The 20,824-nt window shown below is 40.1% G+C and overlaps 2 protein-coding genes across 4 annotated transcripts in view; one reads left to right on the forward strand and one right to left on the reverse strand.

The window, feature by feature from the left end:
• LOC101484415 (uncharacterized) overlaps positions 1-19,361 on the forward strand; it is a 49,676-nt gene extending 30,315 nt beyond the window's left edge. For all 3 annotated transcript variants that reach the window (XM_076874142.1, XM_023152549.3, XM_076874141.1), the window contains exons 9-10: positions 19,058-19,175; positions 19,292-19,361. In XM_076874142.1, coding sequence (XP_076730257.1) covers positions 19,058-19,132 — 75 coding nt within the window. In that variant the 3' untranslated portion in view covers positions 19,133-19,175; positions 19,292-19,361. The remainder of the gene's footprint in view (positions 1-19,057; positions 19,176-19,291) is intronic.
• On the reverse strand, positions 3,468-4,373 carry LOC143412675 (uncharacterized). The gene is made up of 3 exons (XM_076874143.1): positions 4,027-4,373; positions 3,670-3,738; positions 3,468-3,561 (listed from the first exon to the last, which is right to left on the reverse strand). The coding sequence occupies exons 1-3, from the start codon at positions 4,247-4,249 to the stop codon at positions 3,515-3,517; spliced, it is 339 nt and encodes a 112-aa protein (XP_076730258.1). The 5' UTR covers positions 4,250-4,373; the 3' UTR covers positions 3,468-3,514.
• Positions 19,362-20,824: the final 1,463 nt, after the last annotated feature.

The raw sequence follows: 20,824 nt of genomic DNA on the forward strand, positions 1-20,824 counted from the left end.
AATTTAACTTTATTAATCCCTCAGGAGGGTTCCTCCGGGGTTTTCACACAGCTGAATAAACATCAAACAGAAAACTAATTAAACAAAGTGTGAGACGGTCGAGAGTTTACGCCAGCGCCCGGTTATATTTTACATAGCAAGGAGCAGACGGCAGAGTTTCACTCCACCAAGGGAGCTTGTGACATACTACCCGGCTTGGTCGTTGGTACTTGCTGGCTTGTGTAGCCTCTAGGTAACAAAAGCTCAACACTGGGCCTAACATTCTGGAGCACTTCTGTTGTATTTTGTATGTGCTTCTGAGTTTGTACATGTTTTGGAGTTTTTACGTGCTTCTCAGTTTTACGTGTTTGGAGTTTGTACGTGTTTTGGAGTTTGTACGTGTTTTGAAGTATGTACGTGCTTTGTCTCTAGGGGCCACCGTAAATATACTTTTAGTTATTCACTCCACATAAAATGTAATAAATAAATCATATAATAGAAAAACCAACTATTCAAAGTTCAACTTTTAACTACTTAAATTTTCAGCTTTTTCCTTTTAAACAAATTTAAATGAAACAACACAAAACGCTGCAAACCACAACACAATTAAATATAAATTAAAATATGAAAACAAAAAGAAGATGCATATTCTCTGTCATATAGGCATAAATAAACTTTCTGAATCCTTTATCATCCTTAACTGAAAATAGTTGTGGGTGATTTCTATACCTTTGTAGGCTACGTCCACACGTACACGGGGTATTTTTGAAAACAAAGATTTTCCGTTTTCGTTTTAAAAAATAGTCCCGTCCACACGTAAACGCAGAAATGAAGGAAAACGCTGTTAGGAACATGCCAAAGCAGCAGGTGGCGATATATTCCTAACCGTGTAGAAATGTTGGCCAATCAGAAGTCTAGAAGCCTCGGTGGGAAAAAGTAAACAAAGCTGGGGCATAGAAGCAGAGTCGTATGTGTGGAGGGACAGTAACTATGTGTGTATATGTAAGCATTTATACACTGCAGAGACTACAATTAACAGTAACAGTATTGTAGAAATTCATTTCACCAAAACAATAACGTGGAGCACAGTGTGACGTCAAAAAAGGCGCACATCTTTGACGCTGCATTTTCTCCGTTTTTCTCGTCCACACGTAAATGCAAAAACTGAGTTTTAGAAAATATCCACTCTGGCCGGAGTTTTTAAAAATATCCGTTTTCAGTCACCAAAACCGGCGTTTACGTGTGGACGATAGGTGCAAACGCATAGAAAAATCTGCGTTTTCAAAAATACCCGGGTACGTGTGGACGTAGCCCTAATGTGACGTTGTTGTCCCTGGCTCTCTTCCTCTTTCCCTCCCGCTCTGTTCCTGTGCTACTGCGAGTGTAACTACCGCCCCTTCCCCCTCTGCCCAGCACAAAGCACAAGGCTCGCGTGCGGAGTGAAGCGGAAAAAAAGTGCGAGAGAGCAGGGTGAGAGAAGGAAGAAAAAAAAAAAAACACAGCTCGCGATAAGAAGCCGGCTCGCGTCGTTCACGTCAAAGATCCGCCTCTAAGAGCCATTTCGTTCGCGACCGACACATCTGTCTTCTTCTTGATATCAAATATATCCATAATAGGCATTTCAGTATTTTATACTTTTTATTATGGTTTCCTGAAACACTTCTTTTTTTTTTTTTTCTCCCATGAAAGTTTATTGAATTACAAACACTACATTTGGCACATTTAGAAACTAAGATTATCAGAACACCAAAAAACTCATTATCAGATACGTCACCTCATGAAAGATGAAGCTTTGTAAAAGCTTTAAAAACAAAAAAACAACAAAATGATGCAAAATAGTAACTGTAATAAAATAAATATTTACAATCATAAAAAGAAAAGTCCCTGATTAGATTTACTATATGACAGTTAAATATTACACAAAACAATAACAGTCAGGTGGCTGGGGAAAAAAAGCATCAGAGTCACTTGTTTCATGCAACTGCACTTTGTGGTACTAAGGTAGAGAAGTCAGTAAAACCAGGTGTCTATTTCTATAACTGAGCAGTTACAGACTCTGCCATGAATCATTTTATTGTGATAATGCTCAACCACTTGAAAGGCATTCTCTCTTTTGCATCACTGAGCAGATACATGAAAAATTATAATACAATTCTCCTGTTGCACTTTGTGAGTTGGCACCATGTCTGATAATTTAGAACTTAAATGATACAAAACAAATGCTCTAAGCCTTAGAGCATTTGTTTTGTATCATTTCAGTTCCCAATCCCCCAGAAGACCTTAGAGTCTAAGGTCTTCTGGGGGATTGGGAACAGAGAACTGAAAGTACACAATGAGATTTCAAACCATTTCAGCTTTTTGTGCCCACAATCATTAGTGTCATTATCCCAAAGAAAGAAAGAAACAAAACCCTGAACCATGCCACTCAGTTTGAATTCTTCAGTTAGGCTGCAGGACTGTAACAGCGTTACGTTTCCGTAATGGTCCATTTGATTCACCTTTTATCCTGAAACACTTCTGTAAGTTAGTTCCTTTACACATATAAACCTTTTTTTTTCAGCTGCAAAAGCTTGAACTTGTTCTATTTAAGAAAAAACTCTTTTAAAATGAGTTGAAGTTAGGTTTGTTGTAAGTCATGTGTTTGGAAAATTTAATATGTGCTTTACTGATGCTGCTCAATGTCTTAGCAGACATTTATTATGTTTGAAAAAAATCTAATTTGCAAATAAAGTAATGCCTAACAAATCTCTTGTGGTTGTGCATGTCTTCATTTTAAAGTTCTGATGCTGGTCTATAAAGCTCTGAATGGTTTAGGACCAAAATACATCAGTAACCTCCTGACCCAGTATGGACCTTCCAGATCCCTCAGGTTATCTGGATCCGGTTTTTTATCAGTTCCCAGAGTCAGAACCAGACACGGAGAAGCTGCATTCAGCTTTTATGCTCCACACTCCCAGAAAGCCTCAGATCAGAGCACCAAATCCACACCTTTAAGCTTAAATTTCAAAACGTACATTTTAACTACTGATTTTATCTACTGTTTTTTTTTGTTTTGTTTTTTTAATCGATTTTAAATCATGCTCCTTTTATTGTTTTTGTTTTTTAATGTCTCTGTAAAGCACTTTGAATCACCTTGTTGTTGAATTGTGCTATATAAATAAACTTGCCTTGTCTTGCCACTGAAGGAACAATAGGCTGGAAGGTCAGTTCATTGATCAATAATATACAAATTGTCATGGGCCCTGATCAAAGACCTCAGAAACCTGCAGTCTGAGACTGAAGAAGTCACGTGGATGAGTGACGAAACGTTTCTCCCACCTGAAAATGCTACATCCAGATGAACAGAGTCAATCTTTTGGACCACCTATAATTCTAAACATTTTGTTAAATGACATTGCTATTACATGTTGGTACAAACATATGGATTCTCCATACCTCAATCTTAGTATAGGAGGTCGTCTGGAGCTGTACACCATAGGCAGAGTGGTTTACTTTGACATGGGAGACCTTTATCTGATCTCCCACATGAACATTGTCAATTGATGCCTCCCTCCACAAGGAGACAGTCATGGTATGCCCATCCTGAAATCACAAACATGACAGAATGAAAGATTTATTCATTAACTAATACAAATCTCAAATATGCCTATTTTCACCATTTTCAATACTACACTTTAGTTGCACCATTACCTGCTTTAGCTGGAGCGTTCGTATAGGCACCTGTTGTTTGCCTGCGAAAACCTTCCTCACTGCAGAACACTGAAAATTCAATTAAAATATAATGTCAGTTATTGTGATTGCATAAATCTGTGTGTGTACATCTAGGTGCTTCTTTCTTGACTTACTACATCTATTATTTTATTATTGTTGTTAATGATAAATCTACAACCATTTACAAAATAATAGTGGTTGATCTTGTTCTCACAATTTTGTGTTTGTTTGACAACAACAACAAAAATTATTATTTTTACTTTTAAAGACAAAAAAGTAATGGTTTCTTTGAAAACCTAAAGCAGTATCAATTCTGATGGAACCACAAATATTTACGTGCAGAACCTCCCCTTCCACTATAATAAGCCCTCCAAACGTTGGGCTCATCTTCAGTGGTGTTGGCTGGGGAAGGTGAATCAAGAAGCTCCTCTGCCTTTGTGATGAGGGCCTCTGTGACTGCAAGGGCAGGAGCTTTAAAGAACTGTGTCCTCGCCGTAATGTTGATTAGATAAGGGGGAGCTTGGCCCCTCAGCTCATGTCCCCTCATCATGGAAGACATGCCCTCTTTGACTTTGGATGAGAATTCTTCAAACAAAGTAATTTTTTGCCACTGTCTCTCCGTCAGTGATTGTTGCCACCGTATTTTTTTTTTTGGTTAACAGTGGTTTGACCCCTCCATCTTGGATATCCCAGCTGATCACCTGATAAATACATAAATAAAGAAATGTATTTCTATGATCTTACTCCTGTGTGTCTGTGATTTGATGCTATACAAATAAAATTGAATTGAATCACCTTTAGCTGGTCACAAGATTTTAACACCCGGATGTGAATGGGTGGGGGCCTGAAGTACGGCGTCTCAGGCCGGTTATTGGTCAATTTCATTAAGGCCATTCTGGGGAAAAAAAGCAAAAGAAACACATTAACAGGTTCATACATTTCTGCTGGATCCAGTTCTGATAGAATAGAGTAACACCTGTTGCTTTTATGTTGTCTCTTCACATTTTGATATGAAACAAACACATTAACTTCCTCAACCCCAAGTGTGTTTCTGAGGTTCCTGCTGCTTGATATTTACATACGCGAAAACATTTCAATATTTCTGTGAAAACACAAATTATCTTTACAAAATGTTGGTCTGACAATTAATTTAACGCGTATGAGCCTTAATAAAATACATACAAATATTACAGCACATGTAAGTCTATCCAATTCACTTTGGATGGAACGCAGAAAAAAAAATCACAATTTTCTTTTCCACACTTAAGTTTTTCAGATAATAAATAAAATAATTATTAATTAAAATAATACTTGAAAATAGGTTACAGTGGACAATAGAAAACAAGGAATCATCATAGGAAGATTATCTGAAAAAGGAAGTGAAAAACAGCAACATTACAGATATCTTACTGAAGACCTAGTCAAAGATTGCCTGCCTGCCTGCCCATCCCACACACGGCACGGACGCGCGCACACACACAAACATAGTGCACCTGCTTGGTCTCTGTGGCTTTAGTTCATATTGGCTCCCCTTTTTAATCATTTGAGCCAATAGAATTACTGTCCCTGCTTTTAGGTCAATCCCGCCCTCCTTAACTGGGCAGAAAATGGCAATATTTTGACCAGAAACAGCTCTGTGGGAGATGACCACTACCCTTTGCACCAGGCAGTGAAAACATTGGGGCTGAATAGATTTCTGTTTTATATATGTTCCTGTCAACTATTCCTCCTGTCTGCTATGTAAATTGTCTTCCGGCACAGTACAATTTCATGACAATACAGGGCTATGAATACGATAAATACTTAGCTATACTCCTATTGGTTACTCAGCTGCTGTATAGAGTAACTGGGAAAGTAATTGGCTTGCAAAGCTGGGAGGCGGTTGCCAGGGCAGAGTGCCAGCCTTAAGCAATTTTTTCATACTAACAGCCCAAACTTAACGTCTTAAAGTTTATAAAACTGTTATAGATCTGGAAGATTTGTCTGATTCTGTAAGATCTTAATATTTCATAAAAAAAACAGATGCCAGTTTCATGAATACATTCAGGTGGTTTTTTTCAATTAAATATCCCTGAAACAATAAGTTCATCAAACTATGACACCTACCAATACATTGCTATCAATACTAAATGTGAATTTATCAAAAGTGATTTTTTTTCTTCGAGAGAAAAATGAAGATACACATATATAAAACATTCATAGGCCGAAAGAAAAGTCAGGCCAAATTTTAGGGGTCTTTATATTCACAGGAACTTAAATGGCTAGATCTTTTATCTTTCACTACATTATTTGTTGTACATAGTACAAAGGCACTAAAAAAAACCGCTCCAATATCAATACTTACGTTTTATGTTCTTAATACCACTAAGAGTAAAGTAGAAGAGATGACTGAATGACTGTGACTGGAAGTTTCTTCAGAAAGACCAGGAAAGGGACCGCTGGTCTTTTATGTTACAAATTGTGATGTAATCTGTTGCCACCCGCCTGATTGGCTAACTATGATTGTTGTGTTTCCCAATTGTACTGCCTTGTGTTGATTTTGTCTCTTTACTTTAGGGCGGTTTTTGTTGGTGATCAGACCCGATTCTTGTCTAATTTGAATTATGAAATTATCAGTACAATTTTATAAGTCTCAAACTTACAATTTAAAACGTATAAAATTACTGGTATTTTTTATTTTTTATGTAGTTATTTTTTTTAAGTTCGAGTCCTAAAGCCCTGCATGTATTTTTTAGATGAGCTTTTATTTTGAAAGTGGCGATCTCTTTTCCTGGTGTCATGGGGAAGCACGCCCGACAGATCCACGTTACTGCTAGTCCCTGTTTTGGCAAGCCATTAGTGCCAAAAATCTGCACTTTTCTAACCCGTTTGGTTAAGAAATGGCGTAAAAAACGCCTTTTAATTATTCTAAACGCCGAAAAAAAGGCGTTCTGTTCCGACAAACGCAGCTTTTTACGTCACTCGGATGGCGCCCTGAACGCACCATCCGAGTGACGTAAAAAGCGGCATTCAAAGACAGACGGAAACACCGTTTTTTGCCTGCAAAAAAAAAAACAGAACTCACAGGACACTCTGCAAAGTTCAAAGCTGTAGCTGTAGCATAAACAACAACAAACTGGGACCATTTCTAATTCTGTCCTGGGGTTTATACAGGTGCAGTCATTTGTAAAGCTATAAATAAACCCAGCAGCTTCAAGATCATTTTTGCTCTGGCAAGATGGCAAGACGGTCATATTCACTGCTTCAAGCACTTGACTATGTGATGCGCTCAGAAAGCGAAGATGACGAGGAATCCTCTGCATCTGAAGAAGAGGCATCTTCTTCAGTCTCCTCAGAGAATGACAGCATCACTACCAGTGATGAGGATTACCATCCAGTGCCCGATTCCTCTTCTTCAGCAAGTGAGAATGATACAGAGACAGCAGTCGAGGCAGAGCGGCTAATGGCAGAGAAGGTAGGAGAAGCGGCAGAGACCGGGGCGCCGGTGGCCGAGTGGATGTCTCGTTCTGGGAATATTGAGTGGTTTCCCACTGCTGAGGAGACCATGCGCTACAATCCAGTACCCACTAGTATCACTCCAGGGCCCACCCTGTACGCAGTTGCCCGCATTAGCACCCTGAGATCTGCATTTGACCTGTTTGTGACAGAAGAGATCATTCAGCTGCTGTGCACCCACACAAACCTGCATGGGAGGCGAAAGTGTGAGGATTGGAGGGATGTGGATGATGTGGAGATGAGAGCCTACATCGGAATTTTGATTCTAGCTGGTGTCTACCGCCCAAGAGATGAAACAACGCGTGGTTTGTGGGCTGACAAGACCGGACGGGCAATATTTCGTGCTACAATGCCCCTCTACCGCTACTCCCAGATCAGTGCTAACGTCCGCTTTGATGACAAGCTCATCCGCCCGGGACGTTTCAGGAGCGATAAGCTTGCTGCATTTCGGGTCCTGTGGGAAAAGTGGGTTGCTCGTCTCCCCCTGCTGTTCAATCCAGGAGTTGATGTGTGTGTCGATGAGCAGCTGGTTGCATTCAAAGGTCGATGTGGATTTCGACAGTATATGCCCAGCAAGCCTACAAAATATGGCATTAAAATCTGGGTGACCTGTGATGTGGCAACCTCCTATGCCTGGAAGATGGAAATTTACACACAAAAATCACCTGGAAGTTCCCGGGAAGTTAATCAGGGAATGAGAGTTGTGCTACAACTGACAGAGGGGCTTCCAAGGACACACTGTCACTTGTGACAACTTCTTTACTTCATTCAGCTTGGCAGAGGAGCTGCTCAGAAGAAAACTAGCTCTGCTTGGCACAATCCGGAGAAACAAACCAGAGCTCCCTCCCCAGCTTGTTCAGCTGCGACAGAGGAAGATTCTTTCATCTCTCTTTGCCTTCACCAAACCATGGCAGTCTCCTACATGCCCAAGCGAGGGAAGAATGTGCTTCTTTTGAGCACAAAGCATAGGGAACCAGCAGTCAGTGATGGGGAAAAGAAGAAGCCAGCAGCAATCCTTGACTACAATAGGTGTAAAGGTGGAGTGGATAACCTAGACAAGGTTGTTGGCACCTACAGTTGTCGGAGGAAAACCAGTCGCTGGCCACTGGCTCTGTTCTACAATCTTCTGGACGTCTCAGCATACAATGCCTTTGTCCTGTGGAAAGCAGTGCATCCTGAGTGGGAGTCCACCAAAACCTACCAACGAAGGGTGTTCCTGGAGGAGCTGGGCCATATGCTGGTGACTCCAGAAATTGCAAGATGGCCTTGTGCCCCACGCTCAAAAGCAGCCGCTGCTATTGTTGCTGAGATACAGCAGTCAGAATCAGAGTATGACCCACAGCCCATCAACAAAATGAGGAAAAGGTGCGAACTGTGTATAAACAGAAGAAGAACGGCAACCACTTGCTCCAGCTGTGGAAAGAGTGTCTGCAAAGATCGCGTGCACACACACACATACACACACACACACAGAAAGAGCATTATTTTGTACAAACAACCAATAAAAGGCCGTTTTTGGCATGACTAACAAAGTGGGAGTTTCTTTTTTTGGGGTCATTACTCACAGGAATAATACAAAATATTAATATTAATAATAATAATTTTTGTTACTGGCACTGACCTGCAATGATTTAAAAAAAAAAAAAGTTTCGTCATTCAACTGCTGAAAAAATGTGAACTTTATTGCCCCCCAAAAAACATAGTAGTAACATATAATTTGACTGGTATTCAAAGGGTATAATTTCTGAATTTGAATTATATTTTGGTTTTCATGACTAGGACTGGTTTTCATTTAAAAAATAAAGTTGGTCTAAGTAGAAAAATGTTTTAATATAGAATAATTTTATAGTATTCTGTAAATGTAAACAAGGGGTGGCCATTTTTGGCCACGAACAAGCTGAGTGGGTTTTTTTTTGGTTTTTCTGCCACTGCAGAAAAAAACAATGTTGCATAAATGTCATTGGTGCTGTTAATTATTGCTATGCATCTAACCTTCATCATGGTTGGCATATATTATTTAGAAAAAAAAAAGGGATTTTATGATTTTCTCTATTTATGAGTTGTTATGATTATGTGCTCTAACTGGTATTTAAAGGGTTAAAATTCAGAATTTGAATGAAATTTTGATTTTGATGAATAGCCCTGATGCTAATCTAAAAAATCAAGTAAAAAAAGCTGGACATTTTTCTTAATATATATGAATTTTATAGCATTTTGTAAATGTAAACAAGGGGTGGCCATTTTTGGCCACGAACAAGCTGAGAGGGAGTTTTTGTTTTTGCTCTCTCTGCACTAAAATAACAATGCATTATAATCAATGTTGATGTGAATCAATTATATGCCCCAGACTCTACTATTAATAATACAAGAAATTTCAGTAGCAATGCAATTATATAAAATTGCGAGATTTGAGTTTGTCGTCCAGCTGGTGCAGTGGACAAACTGGTGTTTAAAGGGTTAAAAAATAAAAAAGTAATAATTATTTTATATTTATGGAAAGAACTGAAGTTACTTTAAAACTTTATGCAGAAAAAATGGCAAAAAACCCCATAAAAATAATAAAAATTACAGACCTAATCTGTAGGTGGCCACTTTTGGCAAAATGAGATACAATCTCGCCCCTTATCCTCTTAACATCTAGTAGTGTGGCAGTGTAGATGTCAGGGATACCACAGCCTGCAATCCAGTCCCCAAGGTGACTTTTCAAGTCTGCCAGGTCTTCTGGGGTGCTGCAGTTGGAAACCTTGAAAATCAGGCACCTCCATAAATACATACGTTTAAAGCATTCACTAAGTGTACTTACATTTTGAGACGCTCCACTGATGAGTTAAGCTATGCATTGTGTTTCATTGAATTTAATTACACCTCAGCATGCACACAGCTTTACCTTTTCTATGTTCTGTTTGATGTCTTCATCCATGAAGACCTCTACATCGAAGTCATCAAGAGATGTCTTCTGGCCACACATCATACAGAACAGGTGTCTGTTGATACACCGTGGCCCTGGCCCATCGTGTGCTATCGACCAAGCAATCAGTTTACCAGCCGTATAAAACTTGTTGCTTGACAGCAACTGCTGACTATAGCTGAACAACAGACTGCCAGGCTTCCCCTCAAAAATCCCTAGGGAATTCTGAGTTTCGACCATAAGTAAGCTGCAGGAAAACGTAGTAAAAAAACAAACAAAAAAAATGAGTCAAATTGTGATTTCATCTTTGCAACAACAAAAAACACATTCACGCATTCTATTATTGTGTGAGAGAGATGGGAATGGGTTACCGAAAAAATTCCCGCCTTGGGCCTCCATAATCATCGGCCATTTCACCAACAAATTCAATATTTGGCAATTTATGCCAGGCAAAATATGACTTAGAAAGTGCCATGCAGGCACTATGTAGGATTTTCCTTCGTCGGGCTATTATTGTACAATAATTGCTGGTGTCAAGATGCGTTTCCTGGAAATCTTTCAACACAGTCACAAGGTCCATCTCGTCCTGAAGAAAAGGGGGGGAGAAAGGTCATGACTACATGAAACACATACACAGCAGTTCTGGCAGTGTTGTTCATGAGACATACATGTGAGTCATTTTGTTCAGGGGAAGCCAGGACTATGGAAGCCCGTTTCTGCCACTAAAAAAAAAAAAAGGATCCATAACTCAAAATTTCGAGTTACTTTCTCGAAATTTCGAATTATTTTCTTGAAATTTCGAGTTATTTTCTCGAAATTTCAACATATTAACTCAAAATTTTGAGAAAAGCAACTCGAAATTTCGAGTTAGCGCTGCCAATCAGTAATCTACGTAAATGACGTCATTTCCATGTTACCCGGAAGCTGAAGCCCTCAGCTACAAATGCTACAGCTAAGCTACCGGTATTACATCCAGTCGTGAATGCACAGATTGCTGAGTGTTTTCAGCCTGGCTTCACAAATGATGAAATCCCTGTGTTATTAGCTGAATCACATGGTGTTACTATCAGCAAACATACTTTAATTTGTTGGGATCCGTTTTTGAGTGCACGGTCCTGCGCCATATGCTTCCGGGTAACAAGAAAGCGACCTCATTCACGTATATTTTTGATTGGCAGAGCTAACTCGAAATTTTGAGAAAAGTAACTCGAAATTTCGAGTTATGGATACTAGCTTTTTTTTTTTTTTTTAGTGGCGGAAATGGGCTTCCATACAGGACAGCCTCATCCAGGTCTGATACTTCTGACTCTGCAGAGTCGATGTAAAACTCTTCCCTAAACAGAACAAATGCATTTGATTTTTTTAATATCATGTATATATACTGAAATGGAATGACTCATCTGATCAAAGAATCTGATTTCACATTCTTTTACTGTATAGATACAGCCACTTAAAATGGCCATGTGGTCCTTGATTGCATCTGTTGGAGCCATTTGTATTTTAACAAATTTCAAAATATTAAAATATAAAGTTTGTTGTTAGTTTACTTCTATTTTTGGGTTAATCATTATTTATTTGTAGGTTAATGCTCACTTCATTGTTTTGTTGTTTATCTTATCAAGTCAGCCAGGAAGAATTTCAGGGCTATTTTTGATAACTTAAGAGACTGGTATAAGACCAGCATGCACTGAGATGGGCCTTTTGTTTTTTGGGGTTTTTTTTTTTTTTTTTTAATTCGAGAGACAAGCAGCATGAAGCAACAAAAATGGATCTTGTTATTGGTTGCCAAAATGGATCAATAAACTATACAATGCAACTTTCAAGTTTTGACAGTGCAGTTTTCCCTGCGCACAAAAGATTATCACAGGGCAGCAGTGTCTTCTTTTACTTTTTTTGTGAAACATAAGGAACTGCCACTACAGTGCCCATTTACTGGGAATAGTTTGGGTGATTTGTAGTTCCAAGTGTCTGAATGGTCAGGCTGACTAAAGTGTTATCGATGCATTTTCAGCAATTAAAAATACCAATATCACGACATCAACATATCTGAAAAACATGAAAAAGCAAAACAGAAACCGAATGAGGCAATTGAACCATTGGTCTATATTCAGAGCACATAAATGTTATCAGTTCAATACATGCAACCTTTAAAATTTTAATATTCGCTGGTCTCACCCCGTATATTATACTAATTGAGTGTCTATTTACCTATGGTGTGTGCTTTATAAGTTCCAGTTTACACTTAAGTTTTGGCATGTTGTTCAACAACTACCACTTGCCTGTTAACCTCTGGTTCCTGGAGACCATGCCTACTAGAATGAACTGTATGGTTTTCATGCAGACCACTGCAAAGCAATAGCAGAAATATTTCATAGCAGGAAGAAGACCCCAATGCAGATATTTATTGATCTAGACTACACAAAATGATCCAAGTTATAATAATGATAGAATTAGTTTGTACAACAGTTGTTTTACCAAAAAAAAAAATAAAATTGTGCAATAGTTTAAGATTAAAATTCCAACTCATAAACAAACAGAGTGCCATTTACCTGAAAACCTCTGGCTCCTGTACATTGTGCCTGCCATGGTCTGGTGTCTCGGTGTCATGCAGCACACTGTAATATGGTAAATATTGATGATGAGAGGGTGTAATGCATTTATAGTGCTACAGTCCAAAGGCAGTTGTCAAACACTTTCATTGCCATTTCAGACTGCACAACTTCTCCACCAGTTGAGTCCTCATTGGCTTCTGTAATCTAAAACACCAGAGTATTTAAATATAAATGAAATGGAACAACAAATGACAAACAAGAACAGAGGACAAGTCAAAGACAAGAACCAAAACAGCCACACTTAAAATGAAGCAGCGCAGCGGCTTCGCTCATGCGCGATTCATTTGCCTTTTGGACGCACAGGTGTGAACGTCTCATGCCCTGATAGCAGCTGGGGGAGGACTATCCTCCGCCTGGGAGCGCTTTGGCACGGGTGAGGTGCCCACCGCAGCACCGCTGCTTGTTGAGAGTAAGCGCGATACGTGTTTTCACGTCAAAAAGTCGTCATAAATAAGTCTCCAGTAATACAAGAAAAAGTCGCCAGATTTGTCGCAAGTCGCTTTTTAGAAAAAAAGTCGCTAAGGGGGTCTGAAAACTCTCTAAATATAGCCACAAAGTCGCTAAGTTGGCAACACTGCAGATGAATGTCTCAAATCCTTTGGGGAAAATCACAGCATTTATTATTCTGAGCAGTAACATGTTAAAGATGTCTTATACAATACTAGGGTGACTGGAGCGCCACTGAGTTACAGTAATAGTGACAATTATGCCATATCAGCCACCCCAGTGGAAGATTTGAATACCTTTGGACGGATATAAAGATTGGAGCGACCCAGTAGGTTTCTTGCTCTAATTTCTTGGGGCATCTCTTCTTCAAGAGGAAGAATGAGCCGCTGTCCATTCACTTTGCATAGATCGAACTGCAAAGGTATGTATGCAATATTGTCCCGTAGTGCCTGCCTGAATTCAGTGGCATTTAGGTTTACAGGAACGACCACCCGAGTAGCAGGAGTGGCATCTGTAATCAAATTTAAACCAAATTAGCTGGCAATGCCATTTAGAACTTTCCCTAAAAACGGAAAAGGGTAAATTGTCACATTGTAGTGTCTCAACATCAACTTATTGGTGCAAGGAAATAAAGATTACAAAAGTGCTAAAAATCGAATGCCAAATTCTACAATTTGTAAACAACTGACACCATGATGTAATTCTCTTTTTTCAAACCCATCACTCCAAATAATTAATATGAAAATAAATATTGATGAGTTCTTCACATTCCTTCAAAGGAAGAGTACCCAGCCACTGGTACAGATATGTAGACAACACCTGGGTCAAAATCAAGACACAAGAAGTGGAATCCTTCACTGCGCACATTAACGCTGTGGATAAAAACATCAAGTTCACTAGGGAAGACACAAAGGACAACCGTTTGCCTTTCCTGGACTGCGCCGTGCACATTGAAGAGAACGGCAAACTCAACATCGAAGTTTACCGGAAGCCCACACACACGAACCAGTACCTCCTGTTTGACTCCCACAAACTTGGAGTAATTAGGACCCTACACCACCGGGCAGAACATGTTCCCTCTAAGCCTGAAGGAAAAAAGAAGGAACACACACATGTAAAGGAAGCACTCAAAACGTGCGGCTATCCTAAATGGGCGTTCTTAAAGTCAGCAAAGAGGAACAGAAAAGAAGATCAGACACCAGCGAGGATAAGAAGGACAGATGCAACAACATTGTCATCCCCTATGTAGCCGGTGTATCAGAAAAACTCAGGAGAGTTTTCTCCAAGCATGACATCCCGGTGTATTTCAGACCCAGCAACACGCTCAGACAAAAACTGGTTCACCCGAAAGACAAAACGCCAAAACACAGACTTAACAATGTGGTGTATGCTGTACAGTGCAGCGAGGAATGCCCAGACCTCTACATCGGAGAGACCAAACAGCCACTTCACAAGCGCATGGCACAACACAGAAGAGCCACCTCCACAGGACACGACTCAGCAGTCCATCTGCATCTTAAGGATAAAGGACACTCTTTCGAGGATGCCAATGTTCACATTTTGGACAGAGAGGACAGATGGTTTGAAAGAGGAGTGAAAGAAGCCATCTATGTCCACTGTGAGCGACCATCTTTGAACAGAGGCGGTGGTTTACGACACCAACTCTCTGCCATCTATAATCCAGTTTTGAGTTCCCTTCCCAGACGCCTTAACGCCCACTCACATCCTGGGCCATCTGATCTCAGGAATTCGCATGATAAGGTGGGGCCAGGTTTCACAATGAACTCACCCGAAACTCTGGCTGATTGGGACCCACACCCAGTTTCACACCTTGGCTCAGGCGATTAGAGGATCATCAGGGGGTCCTTTTGTCCTTCTGTGGGGGGATACTCCCACTAGGTTTATATCTGGGACTCTCCACCATTTGACCTTAGAACTGAAGAAGCTTCTCGGATGAGAGGTGAAACGTCTTTTTTTTTTTTGCCTGTCCCGTTTGGCTCTTTTGCCATCAGAATTATTGTCTAAAGGCAAAGAAAGATGCCCAACGGATTTACTTTACCAAACTGACCATCCCAGCCTTGCCATAATGGTCCATTTGATTCACCTTTTATTGTTTATTTTATTTTCACTTATTGAATACGGGACAGACTTGACTGGGGGAAAGAAGGGGAAAGAGAAACAGGTGAGAAGAGGGACGGGGGAGAAGGGCAAAAAACAAAAACCAACAGAACGGGCAGAGAAAAAAAAGCATATATCGATCACCTGGATCACCTGTTGAGAAAGAAAAAAGAAAACAAGCAGAAGAGAACAAGAGTAATAGAATAAACAACATCACAATGATATATGGGAATATGACAGTAAATACTAAATATTAAACATTATTGTGCAGCACATAAGATCAACAGAACACAGTGTGCTTTGAGGTAGGAGCCAAAAAGGGTGTAGTTTGTGGGTGTGATCACCCGTGTGTACACCTGTGAGCATGGACGCGCTTGTTTTTTTAAAAGGTTCCTTCATGTAATGATCTGCTAGAGGGTGTGGGGGGGCCACAGCCCCGTCCTCCAGGGCATGAAGCAGGTATGGAGGAGATCAAAACTCCAGACATCCAGAGGCCCCCAGAACACAAGAGACCAAGGAAGACCAACAGAGGGGCAGCCGCGCCACTGTCCCAGAAAGAGCTGAGGAGAGTCCCAGATGAGGGCTCACCCAGCAGCCGCGGAGCAGAAGCCAGGGGGAGTTGCAGTGACGTGCCCGTGAGCTCCGCCGGCAGCCAGCTGTGCCTGAGTGACCGAGACCCAGGCCGAGAGGCCGGGGGCACCCCACCTCCGAAGTGGCCCGAGCGAGCCCCAGGCTCCGATAAGCGGCCGCCAAGGAGTGAGCCGGTGTGTACCTGGACACCCATCCCCGGACACAAAGAACCACCAACGCACCGATGTCTGAGGGAGTCCGCCACTGGCAGGGGAAGTGGAAAATCCCAACACAACAACGAGTACAAAGAGTTTACCCACGCTTATTTACCCACGCTTATTAGCACAGAGAAGCATAGCTGATGCTGTAGCAGTGGAACGGAAAATAGTTGGGCATTTTTAAATAAATGTTCTTAATTCCAAACTAGTCCCTTGTTTGTTTGTTTTTTGTTAAATTATAAGACTAAAGCTGTTACCTGCAAATTTAAATCATGTTTTTATTAAGTACTCGGTATCGGCGAGTACTGAAATGCAAGTACTCGTTTCCAAAAAAGTGGTATCGGTGCATCCCTAGCTTGGACGCACAAGGGGCGTTATATTTCCTGAAACCATGATGTTATATATATGACTCCTCATTTATTGTTCTGGAAAGATCGATGCTGTTTGAGTGATCGTGCTCGGCTTCCCACATATATGTGTTTCAATAAAATCATTGTTTTGACGCACAATGGACCTCCAGTCGTTTGTCTCTTACCTCAAATACGAATTCAGGACACTCTCCGTCGAAATGCAGCGCTCCGTTTAGACATGACTGTCCATAAAAAGTCCGCCAAAAGGCTGGGCAGATATATATATATAGATATATAGATACATATATAGCATCCCGAAAATTCAAAGTACGGCGGGAGAAGGTACATTGTTTGTGATTGGATCAGCAAGACTGAAGGTTGTGGGGTTTTTGTTTTTTTTTATCCACCCCTTACCACAACCTGTGATCAGAATTTGTGGTAACCAATCACAGTTAACCTCATTTGTGTTGTGTGATGCGAAATCTCTGCACCAACAAAAAACACATTTGACCGTAAGTACCCTAGTTAATCTCAATTACTGTTCGACTTTGCTAACTAAAAGCTAAGCGATGATTCCGAAACATTACTTTGTCCTTTTAAGCGCATGTTACATGTTAGCTTTGTAGTAAGCAAAAAAAAAAAAATCATGCTAACCTTGGTCCGTTAGGAATGCCATTTTAGGCATGAGGCATGTTAATAAGGTCTTTAATATGGTACTCAGTTTAGCCACTTTATATTATTTAAAATACGGTTTTATAACACTTGTTACATTAGCCGGATTAGGCTACACGGTACTGCACTGCCATCCCAGATAGCAAGACGACATTGAATTGATGTTGATTTTTTCATCTGATCCGTAGTTATGGTCAGGGTTGAAATGTTAATGTTGTAAATAAACTCCTTCCTATCTAAAATATAACAGGATACCAGAGTATATTCTCCAGCATCTCACACTTCTGATAATCAGTCTGCTTGACGTTTATTCAGCTGTGTAAAAACTATAACTTTAATCTCAGCCAAACAGATTTACTCAGGAACAAATAAAATACTAAAAAAAGCCAAACAATATCATCTTTAACTTATCTAAGTGACTTATATATATTTATCCTGAGTAGCGAAAGATGGCGGTGGGTTTGAAAACGATGTGCCGGGAGTCCGGTGTTCTCACGGGCTCTAGTGAGCCTTGCCCCCGGCTAGCTATCGAGCTAGTGGGTAACAGACGTCTCCGAAAACGTCGGAGTGCTTTTGAAAATATGTGGTGTCTTGATAAACTGAGCAGATATTTGAGGTTTACACAGCTACATTCTCGCCTGAAAATATGTTAAACGTTTATTTTGTGACCCAGAAAGAATAATAAGAGTAACATTAAAACTAACTAGCTGCTGCCATTGTTGGAAACTGAGCAGGGCTGCGCTATGAATTCTGGGACAGAGCTTCTTCTTCAGGGTTTAACGGCAGCTGGCATCCTTGTACATGCAGTGCTGCCATCTTCTGTTTCCGTCCGTTATTACACTCTTAAATCCTACTACTTATTCCTGTGTCTTTTGTGATCTTACAAAGCTTCAAACGATGTTGACAATTTTGATAGTCGACGTAATCGTGACTAGTCAACTAATCGTGGCAGCCCTACTGCAGACTGAAAGACAAACTCCATGAACTGAAAACTGACCTTAAATATGAGTGTGGCAAATCCACAGTGAAGAGAGATAATAATACTGATTATTTTAAAAAGTTCCTAGAATCCAAAACTAATGCACAGAAAGCCACAAGGTAGACAAACAAAGTGTACAACTTGAAACAGAACAACAGAGTAAAGAGCTGAGGAAAGCTGAGGGCTTAAATACTTGATTAGGGAGAGAGGACGCAGCTGGGAGAAACAAGACACAGGTGAATTGAATCAAACAAGTATGACCAGTGGAAGCAAAAGCAAGTGCACAAAAGACTAGACGTCAACAATATAAAGTAGTAACCAACTAAAGATAGGACACAGTAATGCAGACTTTGCACTAGGAACACAGAATGGCAGGAGAACAGCCTCAACGAGTAAAGAAATGAATAATAAACAGTATATGCAGAAAATAAAGAATAAAGTTAAAAGACAGCATGGTCTTCAAGAACCCAGAGTACGATACAAAAATGTCGTTTTATTTAAGTGAACAAAACAATGTAGACCATTTTCATTTTGTTAATAAGTTGGAAAAAAAATAAAAACTAATGACAGCATTTAAAATAAACAAAGATAAATGACATAGATGGGAACATTTGACAATGGATTTGTAACATTATCAAAACTGATTTTTCAGATATGCAGAGTAGAAGATGTGGAGATTCAAATTTTTAACTTGGGTGTGTGTTTGAAATATGAAAATATTGGTTGACATCGTTGACATACTGTTATTAAAGATAGAAATATGTATGAAACGTAGATTCAAAAGCTCTATTAACAGAACTATAACCTGTTAGAATCTGACATTTATTTCAGATGTATTCTATAACTGTTCACAGTCCCAATACTTACAGGGATGACAGAGTGTTTCCAAAAGTGCTCAGTCACAATTTTCAGAAGACTAACATGAAATTTTTGATTTATTTAAATATATAAACCTGTTGAAAGTAATAATTTCAATTTTTGTCTTTGTGGGATCACAGTACAAAGTATGGCCTGGAGGATATTCATCTCAAGGTGCAAGAACATTCTTAATGACTGCACACGGCGGCTGCTGATGGACAATGTTGGGCCAGATGTGCTACAGTTAGCGTTAAGGAGGTATGATCAAAGCATGATGGAAAACATCTAACATTTTAACTTGCATAAAATGTTTAAGGGGAATATGGCCTGAAAATATAACATGAATTAAGAAGTAATTTTTTGATATCTTTGAGGTTGGAGACAATGCAGAGAAGCCTTCGGTGGGCAAGAGGAAGACTGATCAGTGTAACTGCAGCAGATCAACTTCTGCGTGACTTGGCTGAATTGATTCAGGAGGTTGAACTGTCTACTCAGCATGGCCAACAAGGTAAGCACATATTGTGTCGATTCCTTGACTCATCAAAAGTGTGAAATAAATTATGACTCTGTCTTAACCTATTTTCCAAATACACCAAACGCTTATATATTTTCAGGCTCTTTTGGATACCAGGCACCAGAGGTAGAGGTAGATCCCTTTACCTTATCACTCGGGAACAGCTTTCATTCCTGAAGTCATGTGGATTCACTGCACCTCAGATGGCTGATATTTTGAATGTTTCACTTCGTACAATTCGAAGACATCTACAGTCAGTGACTTTTGAAACCAGTGTGACTTTGTGACACACACTCACTGTTTATTCAAATTAAATGGTATTGTGAAGTTGTAAAAATTTGTATATTTGAATGTGCACTAACTAGTGTGTTGTTATGGTAGTAATAAAATACTCGTGTTTTTTTGTCTTATTTCAGACAGTATCATTTCACCCGTGCATCAATGTATGCGGAACTGACTGACAGTGCCTTGGATGAACATGTGCAGGACATTGTCGCTGGCAATGAACAAATTGGTCCTGAGGCTGTGAGAGCCTCCCCGCGAGTACGTGAACTACGTGAACTACGTGAACAGCGAAGGAGGGTTCGAGCAAGCATGTTACGAATAAATCCTGGAGCAGCTGCCCTTAGAGCAGTTTTGCGGAGACCAGAACGAAGAACATATCAGGTTGCAGGTCCAAACTCATTGTGGCACATTGATGGAAATCACAAGCTGATAAGGTAACCAAGCACACTGATTTGTTGAACACCTATTTTGACCAAAGTGAAATTCCGCATTACATCAAATATAATTGTTGAACAGTAAGACACATCCAATAGAGCCAGGCCCTGGGATGGGCAGTCCTCTAACACAGCGGTCCCCAACCCCTGGGCCTCGGACCGGTACCAGTCCGTGAGTCGTTTGATGCCGGGTCGCGAGAGTTGAGGCTCAGGTGTGAAATGTATGGTTTTCAGGGTTTTTATCGGTTTTCAGCGTTATTTTGTTATCGTTTTTATCGTTAACTCGGTTTTCCTGGGTCTTTTCACGTGTGTTATGAATAAATCTTCTTTTTTTCAGTACCGGTACTAGTTTTATTTTGTTGTATTTATCCGCAACACCTTAAAGGCCGGTCCGTGAAAATATTGTCGGGCATAAACCGGTCTGTGGCGCAAAAAAGGTTGGGGACCGCTGCTCTAACACAACTGGTTATGTTTAAAGGGGAAAATGAGAGAACACAGACAGCGCAAGCAAAATACAGAGAAGAATTCAAACTTGACATGCAATAGTGCCATGTAAATCAATTAAGAGTGTGTGTTTCCATTGTTTCAATAACAGAAATAAGATTTTTCTTCTTATGGACCACGGTTTTAGGTGGAGGATAGTCATTCATGGGACTATTGACACTTAGAGTCCC

Source organism: Maylandia zebra, linkage group LG15 (assembly GCF_041146795.1).
Source record: "Maylandia zebra isolate NMK-2024a linkage group LG15, Mzebra_GT3a, whole genome shotgun sequence".
In the NCBI taxonomy this organism is placed as follows: Eukaryota; Metazoa; Chordata; class Actinopteri; order Cichliformes; family Cichlidae; genus Maylandia; species Maylandia zebra.

Excerpts from the sequence above, each read along its gene's own strand:
- LOC143412675 (XM_076874143.1), bottom strand. The coding sequence starts at position 4,249 with ATGTCTTCCATGATGAGGGGACATGAGCTGAGGGGCCAAGCTCCCCCT. Across the intron at positions 3,739-4,026 it reads TGGAAGGGGAGGTTCTGCAC|TGTTCTGCAGTGAGGAAGGT; the intron begins GTAAATATTTGT and ends TTGAATTTTCAG. Across the intron at positions 3,562-3,669 it reads GAACGCTCCAGCTAAAGCAG|GATGGGCATACCATGACTGT; the intron begins GTAATGGTGCAA and ends TTGTGATTTCAG.